General features: G+C 44.5%; 1 protein-coding gene across 5 annotated transcripts in view; it reads right to left on the bottom strand.

Moving 5' to 3' along the window:
* Pld1 (phospholipase D1) overlaps positions 1-14,485 on the bottom strand; it is a 215,427-nt gene that overhangs the window by 56,718 nt on the left and 144,224 nt on the right. For 4 of the 5 annotated variants that reach the window (XM_060378160.1, XM_060378159.1, XM_021645734.2 and 1 more), the window contains 6 exons: positions 13,675-13,875; positions 11,949-12,162; positions 11,025-11,138; positions 5,697-5,825; positions 4,121-4,239; positions 2,668-2,781 (listed from right to left, as the gene is read on the bottom strand). In XM_060378160.1, coding sequence (XP_060234143.1) covers positions 2,668-2,781; positions 4,121-4,239; positions 5,697-5,825; positions 11,025-11,138; positions 11,949-12,162; positions 13,675-13,875 — 891 coding nt within the window. The remainder of the gene's footprint in view (positions 1-2,667; positions 2,782-4,120; positions 4,240-5,696; positions 5,826-11,024; positions 11,139-11,948; positions 12,163-13,674; positions 13,876-14,485) is intronic. The other variant, XM_021645735.2, reaches the window with a different exon arrangement.

Raw genomic sequence — 14,485 nt, 5'->3', positions numbered from 1 at the left:
AGCTCAGCCCAGCAGTGGCATTGGTGCTTTCAGAGACCTTCCTGGCCCTAGCTTTCACTGGAGAGCCCTTCATATGTATGAGCCTCACGCTCTGAATTATCTGTTCAGACAGACACAGAGAAGAAATAAAATGAGAAATTTCCTGTGGGATAAACTTTGGAAATGACCCCATGGCAGGCAAGCCCTTCAGTGGCTCCCTGGCACATTAGCATAACAAAGGCAATACCCATCCATGTTAAAGAAGACTTAGAAACTTTTTTTTTTTTTTTTTGGTGAAATCTTTACCAGCATTTCACAGGCAAAAGCCAGTTTCGGAAAGCTGTTGTAGGTTAATCTTTGTAAGAAGCATCTATGCAGGTGATCTATGTTCACATCTATGCAAGCATCTATGTTTACAGGTGATGGGCAAGTTCAAGGTCACTTGGGCTTCCAGGATCATTCTTAGACCCCTGTTCTAGCCTCACACTAGCCGCATGCATTCCCCTTGCCAAGGGCAGCGGTATGCAGCAGGCGGTCTCACTCCTCAGGGAAGAGACCCGCTCTGCCTGCCTTGTTAGCAAGCTGTAAGTGCAGCCTGGTGAGTAGCGAAGACAAGTTTCCAATCTCCCTGCTTTCTCTTTCCCAGAAAACTATTATATCTCTAGAGGCAGCAATTTTTTTTTTTTCTGGTCCTTCCCTCTCAGGATGCAAATAATGGCTTACAGTGTGAACAGACAGTGCTTAAACATATGATTACATAAACATATGGGACCTAAACATGTTGGCTGAGTCAGTGAATAAATGAGCGAATGAGTCTTGATACAATCAGCCAAAACATCTCAGCAATACATATATTTAAATTCTATATATCTACTTATTGGTGCATGTGTGTGGGCACACATTTGCCACAGGGAGAGTGCGAAGGTCAGAGGGCAGCCTTCGGGGGTCTTTTTCTACCATGTGAGTACAGTATGTCAAATTCAAGCCTTCAGGCTTAGCAGCAAGCACCCCCACACCACGCTATTTCACCAGCCTGTCAACAATGCATTTCCGACCAATACGTAACAGAAGCTAGCTGTGGTAAGATGACTACCACACCAATTTTAATGCAAGATCAAGTCTTGTATCCTGGTTTATTTTCCATAATACCAACATCCTTGTTTCATCTTACGGAATGAGTAAGCTCTTACCCACAATAGATTAAGTAGGTTCCTAAAATAGTCATCAACTTATATGCAAATGAATAGCTCCCCATGCCTCCAAGTTTAAAGTGTTTATACCTTCCTGAACCACAATGAATACATATCTACTCCCTGTACTTTTCTTTCTTTGTGTGTTTGCATGCATGCGGGTGTTTAAGCCCTTGTGTGGGTGGCTACACATGAGCACATGCCTGACTTACATTGAGGCCCTGCAGGACAAGCCTGGATACTGTTGGCTGGGGAGAACATCCATTTTTTGAGACAGGATCTCTCCTTGGCCTGGAGATCACTAGGTTGGCTAGCCAGTGAATCCCTGGGACCTCATGGCTCCATCTCCCTCCCCCTGCCCCCACCCCCACCCCACATCCACCCACCCATCCACATGCCTTACATGAGGCTCAAGCTCAGATACTCCTGATCCAACTATACCAAATGAACTATCTCCTCAGCCCTGGTTTGTTCTCTTTTTTGGGAGGAGCGGGGGAGGGGGGAGAAGGTCACAATTCTCTGTGTAGCCCTGGCTGTCGTGGACTCGCTTTGTAGACTAGGGTGGCTTCAAACTCAGAGAGATCTGCCTGCATCTGCCTCCGGAGTGCTGGGATTAAAGGTGTGCACCACCACCGCCCAGATGGTTTGTTCTTTTTACTGTATTACTTTTGTCTCTCTTGTGACATATTTTTATTTCTGCAAGGCAAACGCCTGTGCTTTTGCATAGTGCAGAGTAGCAGATTTCGACCCTTCATTTGAAAAGCATGTTCACTAGCACCCCAGTCTGAATTCTGTCAGTCCACAGTGGTGACATGAATAGCAAGGAGGGTGCCTGGTGTCTGCCTAAGCAAAGCCTCTGATGTTACAAAGGCAGTGCCAAAGGTGGCCCATCCTTATTCTGCCCGGGCAGAACTTCAAGACCTATGAGAGGTCATTGACCAACTGAGGACCACTGGGCTAGAGCTTGAATCCATCCATTAGTACTGGGTGGCCCTGGATAAGCCGCAGGGTCCCAATGGGCATGAGTTTTCTTGTTTGTGATTTGAGATGGTTGGAACGGAAGCTATAAAATGTCGTGCCTCTATCAAACAGCTTCCTATTCTTTTTAAACGAGCTTCTAAAAAGGTAAAGGTTAATTAAGCTCTAAAAGTTGATTGAATGAGAACTCCCTTCCCAGACTCCAAGTTTCAGCCTCGTTCCTGGTGCTTAAGCCGGCCCCAGGTTTACTGGGGAAGCGTTGCTAGGGTTACCCCTCAAGGAATCACGGGAACAGCTCTGCCTGCACTGTCGCCTTCCTGAGGACATACACATACATTAGACATACACATGAGTTTTAGAAAGACGGCAAACTGAATCCATTAAGAGTGAAAACAACACTGAATATTCAAAGATCCACTTAGGTGGCTACAGAAAAAAGTGCTTATTGAAAAATCTGAGGCGAAGGCAGCACAACAGCTAGTCCAGTCCCAGTGCCATTACCCAGCAGCGCTCAGCTTACCTGCACTTTGGCGTGGACGGCCCCTGGCACCTGATACCTCAGCTCATGCGCAGTGGTTTGAGACTTTGGGAGCAGAAAGGGGTATGAAAGGGAACGGTATTTTGGCTTCATTATCTGAAACAGAAAAGGTAAATTTTTACCATTTGTAGCGGCCACACATTCTTTTATAATGCGAATCAGATGTAATGAAGACACATACATACAGTTATGAAGATACATAACTGCAAAAATCAAATTCTTATTTTGTGGGCTAATGTTTTACTATGTTGCACATGTCTACCGCTGCGATTAGGCACAATTTCATTTTAATTTCATTTCATTAAATTTCATTTAAAATTTCATTTTAAACAACTCCACAGTAAAGTAGGACTAAGACTAATAATTTGATTCATATTACTCAGGAATTCAGGAGATCATCTGTCACTCTAGAACTCTGGAAACTCAGACAGGGGGATTACTGTGAGTTCCAGATCACAGTGGGCTACACAGTAAGACCCTGTTTCCTTAAAAAAAAGTTTTTGGTACTATTAATTAGCATTTTAACTAATTCTCACTGTATTTGAACCATCAGAAATTATGCAGAGATACTTTTTTCTGGGAAAAGATTCTGTATCTAAAATATTTTTTGAGTGTTGATTAATTTATCCTCTCATTAGCAGGGCACAAGAGCACAAAAAAATCCCAATTGTGAATATTAGCAGTGTTTTTATTTTGACAGTATAGTAGATTAGAGGTAATATTGCTTTGCTTATTCATTTATCCCCTTCAACTTCTCCAACAACTTTTTGTAACTTTCAGATGAATGATAAATAAATTGATACTCTGAGTAACTCAACTAACTTCCTTCTTCAGATTTTCAGAGGAGACAGGCATCATTATTGCAAATAAATGCAGTGGCCCTTAATAGCACCATGACTTGACTGGATTTCTGCATGTTAGGATCTTGCTGTTACAAGCAATGGTAGCTTGTAAGTGGGCTCCATCTGGGGAAAAGAAATGACTCAGCCTCATCCTCTTCCCCTTGTCAGAGCCTGCTCCATAGTCCTGTACATACACAAGGCCAGGACATCCCAGGGCAGGAATGGGCTTTACAATTGGAGCCTCTCATCTAGACAAGCCACACAGACCCCATAATAGCCGTCTACATGACTACTGGTCCCATCTCTGCAAATCCTTAATTAACACATATGTCTCTGATGTTCAAAGGCTTAAATCCACAGGCTGTGATCATCATAACATCTATCACCCTGCATCCAAAGTTGTTATCATAACACTCCAGAAACCATCTTCCTTTTCTGTAGAGCTCTGAAGCCCAGCACTATGGCAATGATAGCTCCACCAACAGATGGTGTCACAGAGGTGGCCACAGCGGCTCTCCTGCCAGCACTCTGAGCTGCTCCTCGGCCAGGAACCATCCTTCTTCGTGGGCGTCAAAGCGTTGCAACATCGGTACCTTTGTGAAGTTCCAGCGCTGGATGAAGTGACGAGCCACATCACGAGCTGCCTTCCCGTGGACCACAGAACCAATATCATGCCAAGGCATCCGGGGGGTGGAGTACCTGTCGATGAAATCTGCCCGGGGTCATCAGGCAAGGACCCGTCACTAAGGTTGGTGCCAGGGACAGAAACTCTCTGATCTCAACTAGGATACAACGTGTTCCTGGTCAGGGGAAACATACATGTTTGATCATCCACACCCCACACCCTAATATATGCTTTCATTTGCTCCGTATTAGTCTGTAGACAAAGGCAAGATGTAAACTGGTACAAATTATCGAATCCTGCATGCTTGATAGGATTTTCTTTCTGATATGTGGAAATAACAGCAGGTTATAGACACAACACCATGCTGACCACCTCTTAGACATATAAGCACAGTCTTTATCTGTGATACATCCCTGTTGTGGCTAGAAACATGTTTTGTTTTAATCCCAGGTGTGGGATGCGGGACTGATTCAGATGGTCCACAGCAGCAAACAATTTGCCTCATATGGGATCTGACAGGAGCTCCTTGCCAGCTGCAGATAGTTTAAATCTGAGAACTCTGGAGAGAGAAGAAATGCCAGGGCCCAGAAAGTATGGAGTATCTTAGAGAAAGAACGAGGCTGTTGCCACTTCCCCCATCCCCTCATCCCCGAAGCTCTTGTTGCTGTTGATGCAGTGAGACAAGAGTTGGAGATCTCCTGAAATGAGGATTGGACTGGCTCCAAGGAACCCAGGGATTCTAACCAGCAGGAAGCAGCTAAGAGAACTGTGCCCTGTCTCCCACTAACCCTTTCTCTCTCCTGCCTGGTATTAGGGTATTGGAAGGGATTGGGGTGGAATAGGGAGAAAGAGATATAAAAAAGTGTAAATAAAAGAGTTTTTTTTTTTAAGTACACCAACACATCCCTTTAATGATGGAAGACTGAGAGAATACAAAAGAGCATGATCAAAAGACTACCCTCTTATGGAGTTTTTCAGTGTATTGTCCTAAAATATGCCTGTGGCAAGTTTGGAGATTTAAATTTATATATACATATATTTTTTACTACAACAAAAAGCTCATGTGGATATGACAAAATCAGATCTCCAAAATTTCAAAGACAAAAATAAAACAATAATGAGACCCTGGGGCCCTGACTGAGGCTCTAATGGCAGCTGGGGAGGGAAAGGCATTTCTTTGATGGTGTAGACACTTGTAAGTCACCTGTGCTCCTGTAAGTAACTCCTTACCCATGCTCTTGTAAGCAAACCTAAATGAACTCACTGGACCACCAAAAGACAAAGCAGAAAGGCTTCTCTTTGGGAAAAGAAAGGGCATCAGTGGGAATGGGAGGGGGAGTGAATAACCAAATTACTCTATATACGTGTATGAATATGTCGTCTTGAAACATCATTACATACAATTAATACATGCAAACACAAAATTTTAAATACATAAAACGGGATGTACTTAGATTGTGTGCACACTCACATTTGCTAAGATGCCCCAAAGTGAAAAGCAAAGGAGAACCTGCAGCCACCCACCAGCCACTCCCCATGCTCACCAGCGAAAGGCTTGTCCAGCTGAACCCAGTCCTTGAAGACAAAGTTGCAGTAATCCTTCCCATGCCAAAACCTGGTCTCTCCGTGTAGCTCTCCAACGCCTGTTTGCACACTTCGGATAGAGCCGGTATCTGTGAATATGGCAAGATTGGCTCAGAGACTGAGAGACGGGTAGGCCTCCAAGAGGGACCTCTTGATATGACCTCACTTCTCTTCCAAATCCTGCTACTAGGACAGCCTGTGTCCACCTGACCATGTGGGCTGACATGGTATTCCACCCCTCGAAAGGGAGGCCCTACCCAGAGTCGCCATGGAATTTAACATTCTGACAGTTGAGCAGCTTATTCTCAAAGCCTACCGGGTCAGGGAGGATGGACCGCAGAGGAAACTATAAAAGAAGAATTTTGCAGGTGGGACTCCAGGAGAACATGATAGCCAGGTGGGGATGGAGGTACACCAGGCTGAGGCAACAAGAGCCAGGCTACCTCTGCCCTTACCAACACACGAGTCTCATATTTACAGGCAGCCTGTGGTCCAGCCTCTGAATTAGCTAGGTACATGACACCAAGCTTCAACTTTTTGGGTCATAGAGCCTTACGTGTAAAGAGTATGATTTGGCCTAGATGACAGCTAAGAGCTTTTGGGCTTTAACATCCTGTATTCCTAAAATCACAAACACTCTCCATTAAAGTACAACAACAGACACAAGCTTACAGCGGCGGCACTAAAGAAGCAGTTTGCAGTAACAGAGCGGAAGGGGCCACTCTACTTGGGAACTGATGCCTCAAGTTAAACAGCTGGGAAGTTTCAGGGCTGTGTCAGACATAAAGACAACGGAGCAAGGGAGAAGCGGAACTGAGGTCACACGTGCAGTGCCTGGCACAAAGGCATTAGACATGCAGGCATGGGGGTGCAAGAATGACTGTTAAGTGAATAACAGTAGCACCTGAAGCAGCCAGTAGAGGTCTACTGGCCACCACACATTACCTCTGCATTATGACGCCTGCCTTTGTAAAATGCAAAGTTGTTTAAAAGACTCTTTAGAATCACCTACTGTCTATAGGTGGTTAAGTGGAAAAGGACTTAGAGTGTAGGAGCCGCTTCCCAAACTGGCAGCCATTTGTCCTTTTCTTCTTCATGTTGCCTTAGCCCGGGCTTCCGCGTGCCTTATTTTTTTCACTGTGTTTTGACAGGCCTATCTGCCTTGCCTCTGCTCAGTTTGCACTTTACCCATTCTGCGTAGAATGTTCTTCCCTCCCTTTGGCCTGATCTTGTAATCATTCCTCATGAGCCATAGCAGCCTGGCCTTAGGACAAACAGAGCCGACCCTCGCAAGGTGGTGTCCTGTCTACAAATGCCCACCTAAGGCCTCCGACCAAGTCATGCAATTGCATAAAACGCTGAACATATATCCCTCCTCCAGTAGTCTATAAACTCAGAGGAGGAAGGATACCCCTTTACCTCCTTCTGTAGCTCCCAGCATCCAAGAAGAAATTAATAAATTGTCGCCAAACAAATCTTTTTGTAACGTCGCCACACACAACTCATACTCCATCTCAAAATTAATAATTAATTCCTCAGGGGTTGTTAAAATATTTTATAAAAACGGTCAATGTCAACAAAACCAACTAGTGTTTGAAACACTTGTATTATCTTCTCCCAGACACTGACTTTCCTGCTGTGTATATCTGAAAGGAAAGAGCCCGGGTGAGCTGTTTGCTGCTCTGTAGGCTTTTCGTAGTAAGCACCACATATCGTTGGAGAGGGAGGTAAGTAAGGAGGGACAGAGAGAGTGAGAATATGAAATAAATGATAAGCCAATTCCAAATTTACACAACATAGACCCAAAGAGTCAGTAGACAAAGGCACCTGAAGCCCAAATCAATGACCAGGACTCACATGGTGAAAGGAAAGAACTGACTCTCCTAAATTCTCTCATCTCCACAGGCCTCCCGTGCTGTGCATCCTTCCTACCCCTCAGACGTTAAGAAAAAAAATTAAGAAGCACAAACATGTAATTACTAAGTTTGAGATACAATATTAGTCGTGTGGAAACAGGAAATAATAGACCTGGTGCACTGCAGCCCAGAGAAGGGTCTAGAGAGGCCTTACTGTGCCATTTATCAGCCTGATCAATGTAAAATCCTGCTTGCTTCTCTGCTCAGTAACACTTACAAAGGAAAGATGCTTCCCAAATGTAAGAGGAAACAAAATATTTAAAATATTGCCAAGCAAAGCGTTATCAACCAGGAACTCTCCTATAATTTTGAAAAAGAAAAACAGTCCTCGGGACCGGCCGAGTGATTTGTGAATGAAAACACGTATTACAGGATCTACTATGATTACTGGCCTAATTAAGAGGAATTAAGATTAGTGCAGTGTCCCTGTTTCAACTCTGCAGTGATCTCTCCTGGACTCTGCAGGTTGGCCTATGCACAGCAAGGCATCCTGGGAGTCCCTTCCATGTGGCTGTCTGTACGTCATTTAACACTGTCCACTGACTTCCCCAGAGCTGAAATTCTTACAATAGTCTCAAAGCTACTTATAATCCACCCAGTCCCCGTCTTTCTAGCATTCCCATCTTCACAGCCACATTTATAGACAGTCCAATCTTCCCCTAGCATTGGGTTTTTTGAACTTCTATTGTTCCTGCTCAGGACACCTTCCAAAACAGCTTCTTATTCTCCTCTTCCTTCCGATCTCCAGTTAAAACTCAACCCATGAGAGTACCATTCTTTAACGAAGTTATATAGAATAGTAATTTGTGCCCCTGCTTTCACCCCATTCGTCCTCCATGATAATTATCACTGCCTGATGTACTATGTACAGTGATCTATCTGTTTGTGTCCCCCTCATCAGGATTGCTCAGCATTCTTTTTTTTCCTTCTTTTTTATTATTGTAATTTATTACAATTTATTCAATTTGTATCCTGGCTGTGGTCCCCTCCCTCATCTCCTCCCAATCTCACTCTCCCTCCCTTTTCTCCCCCTGTACCCTTCCCCTAGTCCATAGATAGGGGAGTTCCTCCTCCTCCTCTTCTATTTGACCCTAGCCTATCAGGTCTCATCAGGACTGGTTGCATTGTCTTCTTCTGTAGCCTGGCAAGGCTGCACCCCCCAAGGGGAGGTGATTAGAGAGTCTGTCACTGAGTTGATTTCAGAGAAAGCTCCTGCTCCCCCTATGAGGAACCCAACTTGGATACTGAATCTATGGCCTACATCTGAGCCGGGGTTTTAGGTCCTCTCTACCAATTATTCTTGGTTGGGTATCAGTTTCTGAGGGCCCTCAGGGCTCAGATTTTGGGTCTTGTTGGTCTCCTTTTGGAGCTCCTGTCCATTCCAGGTCTTTCTGTCTCCCCCTTCTTTCATAAAATTCCATTCCCTTTGCCCAAAGTTTGGCTATGAGTCTCAGGCTCTGCTTCGATGCCTCTATCAGTAGAGTCTTTCAGAAGCCTTCTGTGGTAGGCTCCTGTCCTGTTCCCTGTCTTCTCCTGCTTCCAACATCTATCGTGTTTGTCCTTCTGAATGAGGATTGTTGCTCAGTCTTCTTAATGCATTTCATCTTTTACATGATGACCATTTTACCCATTTTAACCAGTGCTTAGGGCAGTGGTTAGCATGTGATAGATGCTTAGCACATATTTATTCAATTCAGCACGTAAGGAGAGATGGCTTAGTGGTTAGGAGTGCATTATTTCAAAGGCCCCAGGTTTGGTTTCCAGCAGCCACCAGAAACATACACATAACTAAAATTAAGATAAAGAGCCACCTGAGTCTTTGCTTTAATGACTGCTCAGTATCACTAAGGATGGCCCACCCTACTTCCTTATCATTCCCAGAGCCTAAAATTGATGCTGTTTATTTCCTCCTTTTCTGTTAAAATAAACACATCTCCCACCAACGAGTAGAGGAGACTATGAATGCATGTCAAGGGCCTTCCATCAGCACCATGTCCTCAGACCATCACTGTGGGTCTCATGCCCTCAGCAAGGAGTTGGTTTAATGTGCCAGATACCTTTCTGCCTCTGTCACTTGCTCCATTGTGCACACCACTAATCGTCAAAGTGCCATAATTTACAAGACTGTTAGTTACACTGAGCTTTGGTTCATTACATATAGTTAATGCACTTTAAAACTTGCTGTGTCTGGGTCCATGTGATGCCTGGAGACCTCACATAGTGGAAAGAGAAGATCAACTCCTATAAATTGTTCTCTGAGCTCCACACAGGCACCATCGCCTCTGTGGACACATATTAGGCCTCTGCCCTAATCCAGCAGGACAGATCCTTAGCCTGGGGATTAAGCCAAAGGGCAACATGGATGCATATTTTTATTTCTGCTAAGTTGGACACGTAAATATGGAGCACGGGAATGCCAATGAACTGTGACTGCGCTGGGCCAGTCTCAAGTTTTCTCGTCTGGGAAAAGGAAGTGACATTCTTGCCAAAGCATTACAAGCATTCAAGGCAGTGTGGGGCCTTCTGCACACCTGCCTGGTGGTTTGCTCTAGCGATTTCCCATCCTTGGACCAGTTGTCAGAGCCTTCTTCATTCTCACCTCCATAATTTAGGCCCCAGTTAATTCATTCTTCAAGAACCTGATTCTTTTTTTTTTTTCAATGCAGTTTATTCAGGAACCTTGAACAATCCTCGGACCCTGGGGAAAGCCAGCCCACAGCTTAAATAGCCTCTGGGTAGCCAACCCAGGCGTGCCACGTGTGCAATGCAGATAGGTCCACATACATGGAAGCAAGCCAGATCCTCAGCCTTAGCCAAATGTGGAATTGTTCGTGACAGAGAGCACTCACCATCGGGAAGGTGGAAGGCGGAAACCAGCTCCATCTTTAAGGCATAGCATTCCGCAGCTCTCTACAGTTCCCCCTTTTTGTTTTAGATGCTCCCACTAAAGGTATCAGATAGCACTTTCTAACCCTCTAATTTCCGTGTAAAACATGCCAGCTCTGTTCAAAAACCCTCAAGATTTTTTTTTTCAACAAATGAGGTTGCATTTTCCCCAGTTTGTCTGGGACTCTGCCTCAGTGCATCCTTTTCACACTAAACTCGCTGTAAGCTGCATTTCCCAGCAATAGGTAAGATGTTGGTCTGTGCTTTGTGCTACAGGGTAGCTCCGTGTGTCTCCTTCTCCTCACAGCTAGAGAGTAGGCTCGCAGACAAACGGAGCTTGCACTTGCATGGAGCAGGTCCTATCTAACTGTGGGACGTGAAGACTGGGCAGAAAGCTGACATGAACACACGCTCGCTGTGGTCATACAACAGGAGAAGCAACAAAAGCTCAAGCCTGTGGGGTTGTGACACTAGCAAGTCACTTACCGGCGCTGTGTCTAGTGAGGCCCTGCTCGGACCCACTGGAGGGGCGAAAGAGTTTCAAGTGGGGCTTTAAACCATGGATTAAATTCTGGTGGCTCCTACAGTGGTTAAAATAACCTGGAGAAAGTTGAGAGTTCTTTTTTGTTTTATAAAGAAACATATTCACATATATATGTATATATATATATATCAAATTTTCTAAACCTGAAAGCAAGCTTAATAATTTTTAGAATAAGCAGGTCTATAAAATCAGCTATAAGATCTAAAAAAAAAAAAATCACACAGAAAAATCACACAGCTTTAAGCAAGATTTGTAAAGAATAGTAAACTCATAAGATATAGAATATCTGATGTCTGCTGGTACAAGCTAGATATATTTCTGGATGAAAAGAGAAACAGATTTATTACATGAAAGGTTTATAAAGTACACCTAAAGCCTTCCTTTTCCCTTTATAGTTTGTTATGTTTTAGACAGCTTTAGTCATTATGTCACCATCTAAAGTATCAATAGTGGATGTTATGATTACTTTGTATTAATAACAAATATGTTTTTTAAGTGAGGCAAAGGGTGACTGGGCATGGAGCTGGGCTGGTAGAGTGCTTGCTTTCTGGTTAATCCCCAGAGCCTTCTAAAACAGGCACGGAGGTGCACATCTGTGGCCCCAGCCTGGGATGGGCAAGAACTCAAGATACGTAGCTATCACATAGTGAGTTTGGGACCAGCCTGGGCTACATGAGACTGCATCTCAAAACAGTGTCATAGCTCCATAGTGCCACACAGGATGGCATGGCGATCTTTGTATGCTGTTCACTGTATGCGACCACAGATTTTTTTTTTTTTTTTTTTTTTTTAAGGCAGATAGGCAAGGGACCGGCTGCAAGCATCATAGTGCGCCCAGGGGACGTTCTAGCAACGCTGTCACTCACTGGAGGAGCTGTCGATGCTGCTGACGCTGTCCGCGTTGTACAGGTGGCGACGGTGCAGTTGTCGATAGAGACTAAATTTGGAGAATTTCCGGGGCTTTCCTATTCCTTTCAGCTTGGTGTCTGTATCATCAACACCCTTCAAGATGGGCTCATGTTTATGAGATTCATGCTTATCCTTGAGGCTTAAGGATTCCATAGACTCTATTGTTGCTGCCTGAAAAAGTTATAAAAAAAAAAAAAAGACCATGCATGATGTCTACTGCAGTGGGCTTTCATTCAAGGAGAGAAGAGCAAGTTTACAGGTGGCGGAGGCTTCAGAACAGTCTCCCTAGAGTCTCAGGTCTGTGACAGGACGGTGGTGAGTTCTATGGCTGGTTTGTTTTTGCTGCTGGTAGTTCATTGGTTTGATTCAGGATTTCTCTACATAAACCCGGCTGCTGGAACTTGCTATGTAGACCAGGCTGGTCTCAAACTCAGAGATCCACCTGCCTCGGCCTCTCACATGCTAGGATTAAAGGTGTGAGCCACCGTGATCAGATAAAACTCTTAAAATTTCATTTCACTAACCCTTTTACCTCAGGCTAATTGTGCTACTTAAAATCACAGTGAAACTGCCCACCTTCTCTGATCAGCATTGATTTCTGTCAGTCATTTTCACTTTAAATCCACTGTCGTGGTTTGAGTGTGAAACGCCCCCCCCCCCCCCACTCCCCACAGGCAGTTTGAACACAGTACCCAGTTGTTGGCACTGTTTGGGAAGGTTTAGGAGGTGGAACCTTCCTGGGGGAGGTTAAGCACTGTGGGTGGGCTCTGAGGTTTGATGGCTTGTCTTCTCTGTGCTTCCTAACTGCTGAGTAATGGGACAAGAAAGAGACAAGTCCCTGCTTCCACACCTTTCCCAGCAAGGTGAACTGTCCTCCTCTACCTGCAGCCAAAAGAAACCTCCTATGAGTGGCCTCTTGTCAAGCATTTGGTCACAGCAGTGAGAAGACTTAACTAGTATGTCTACACAGCACATTGCCCCTCTTTCTACCCTCAGAAAAGCTGCCCATAGTCCCATCAGCAAATAAGAAGACCGCATCAACTTTTCGAACGAATATGTTGCATTTTGGCAGTGTAGAGCTGAAACACAAAGCAGATGGAAATGGAAATAGAGCCATTTTGGCAGCTCTTGATTGGCAGGTTGTTTGGGAAGTCATTAAGTTAACTTCCTGCTCCGATTCCCTCTAAATGACCCCGGAATGATCTATTGAGTTTTGTGTCCATAAGTAGGAAGAGGCTAAGAACATACAAATGCACACCACGGCCGAGCACACCCTCTAACAGGTGAGCAAAAGCCAGCTGCAGCAGCTGCCTGTAATAGGCTTCTTACTCTTATTGAACCTAATTTTGATTGTCACACATCAATACTTTTGGCTATAAACATCTTTTTTTTTTTTTCACAATAGAAAATTAAACCGTTGGTCTGAATGGAAAAACCAGGGCACTGATTGAGATAACGTACATTATACCAAACTTGCTTTCTCTTCTTCCATGAGAGAAGCTGAAAGAGGCCGGGTTCCGGGTCAGGCATGTGGTGTAGGCTAGTACAGGACAGCGAGCGGGTATGTCCACCACACCTCTCAGGAGATGCTGTCTCTGAATTCCTGGGTCAGCCACGCCTACTTATACAGCTCTAGACAAGGTTGTCAATGTTGCGCTGCCCCAAAAGATGGCAAGTACTTACTGTGAGGGAGCCCATAGACAGTCCTGAGGTGACCCGCTTCACACTGCCCACATCTGTGAGTCTGTGCTCATTGTCATCCCACCTTCCGTAGGCCAGGTCAATCCCACCCACAAAAGCCACCGACTGGTCGATAATGACAAGCTTCTCATGATGAGCCCACAGATAGACACTGGATGACACATGGTCCGGGTGCCTCATCACCTGTAGGCAGGGAACATCCACAGAGAGTGTGACTTATAAATGGCCTTCACATCCCAATAAAGTAGATCTGCTTTCCCCCTAAAGAACGTTCTTTAAAATAATTCAGGTATAAAAATGTGTTCTGTATAAGCCAAAGAAAGTCTCCCAAACTTGAAATTTTACTCAATATGAGCAGAGAAAGATTTCCATTGAATGTGTTAGTTTTTTAAGGATTACCCTGGCTGGTCTTGAACTTGAGAGCCTCTTGGTGTCAGCTTCCTAGACGCTGAAGTTCCAGGTGCAGGCCCCCACATGCGCCCTCTTTCGGTTTAAGTTCTCAGCCAGGTGAGATATTTTGAGGAAACCGTCATTTGACTTAAATGGCAACCATTACAGCAATGTCAATTTAATAGCTGTAGGTTCTCTTCCACCATCTTTAGTGGTAACCTTTGTTATAAATAAAATACTTAGCCAATATGCATTTGTGGAAAGATATTTAATAAGCTATGTTTGTATCCTGGTGATACAAGCATACAGATTCCTGAACAGCTCCTATACAAAGGTACCTGGGGAGGCTGATAACTACGTTCAGGATGACTCCCTACACGGTCCTATTAGACTTCTCTTACAT

Source organism: Meriones unguiculatus, chromosome 2 (assembly GCF_030254825.1).
Source record: "Meriones unguiculatus strain TT.TT164.6M chromosome 2, Bangor_MerUng_6.1, whole genome shotgun sequence".
NCBI lineage: Eukaryota > Metazoa > Chordata > Mammalia > Rodentia > Muridae > Meriones > Meriones unguiculatus.
This window is presented reverse-complemented; position numbering and strand designations above follow the sequence as displayed.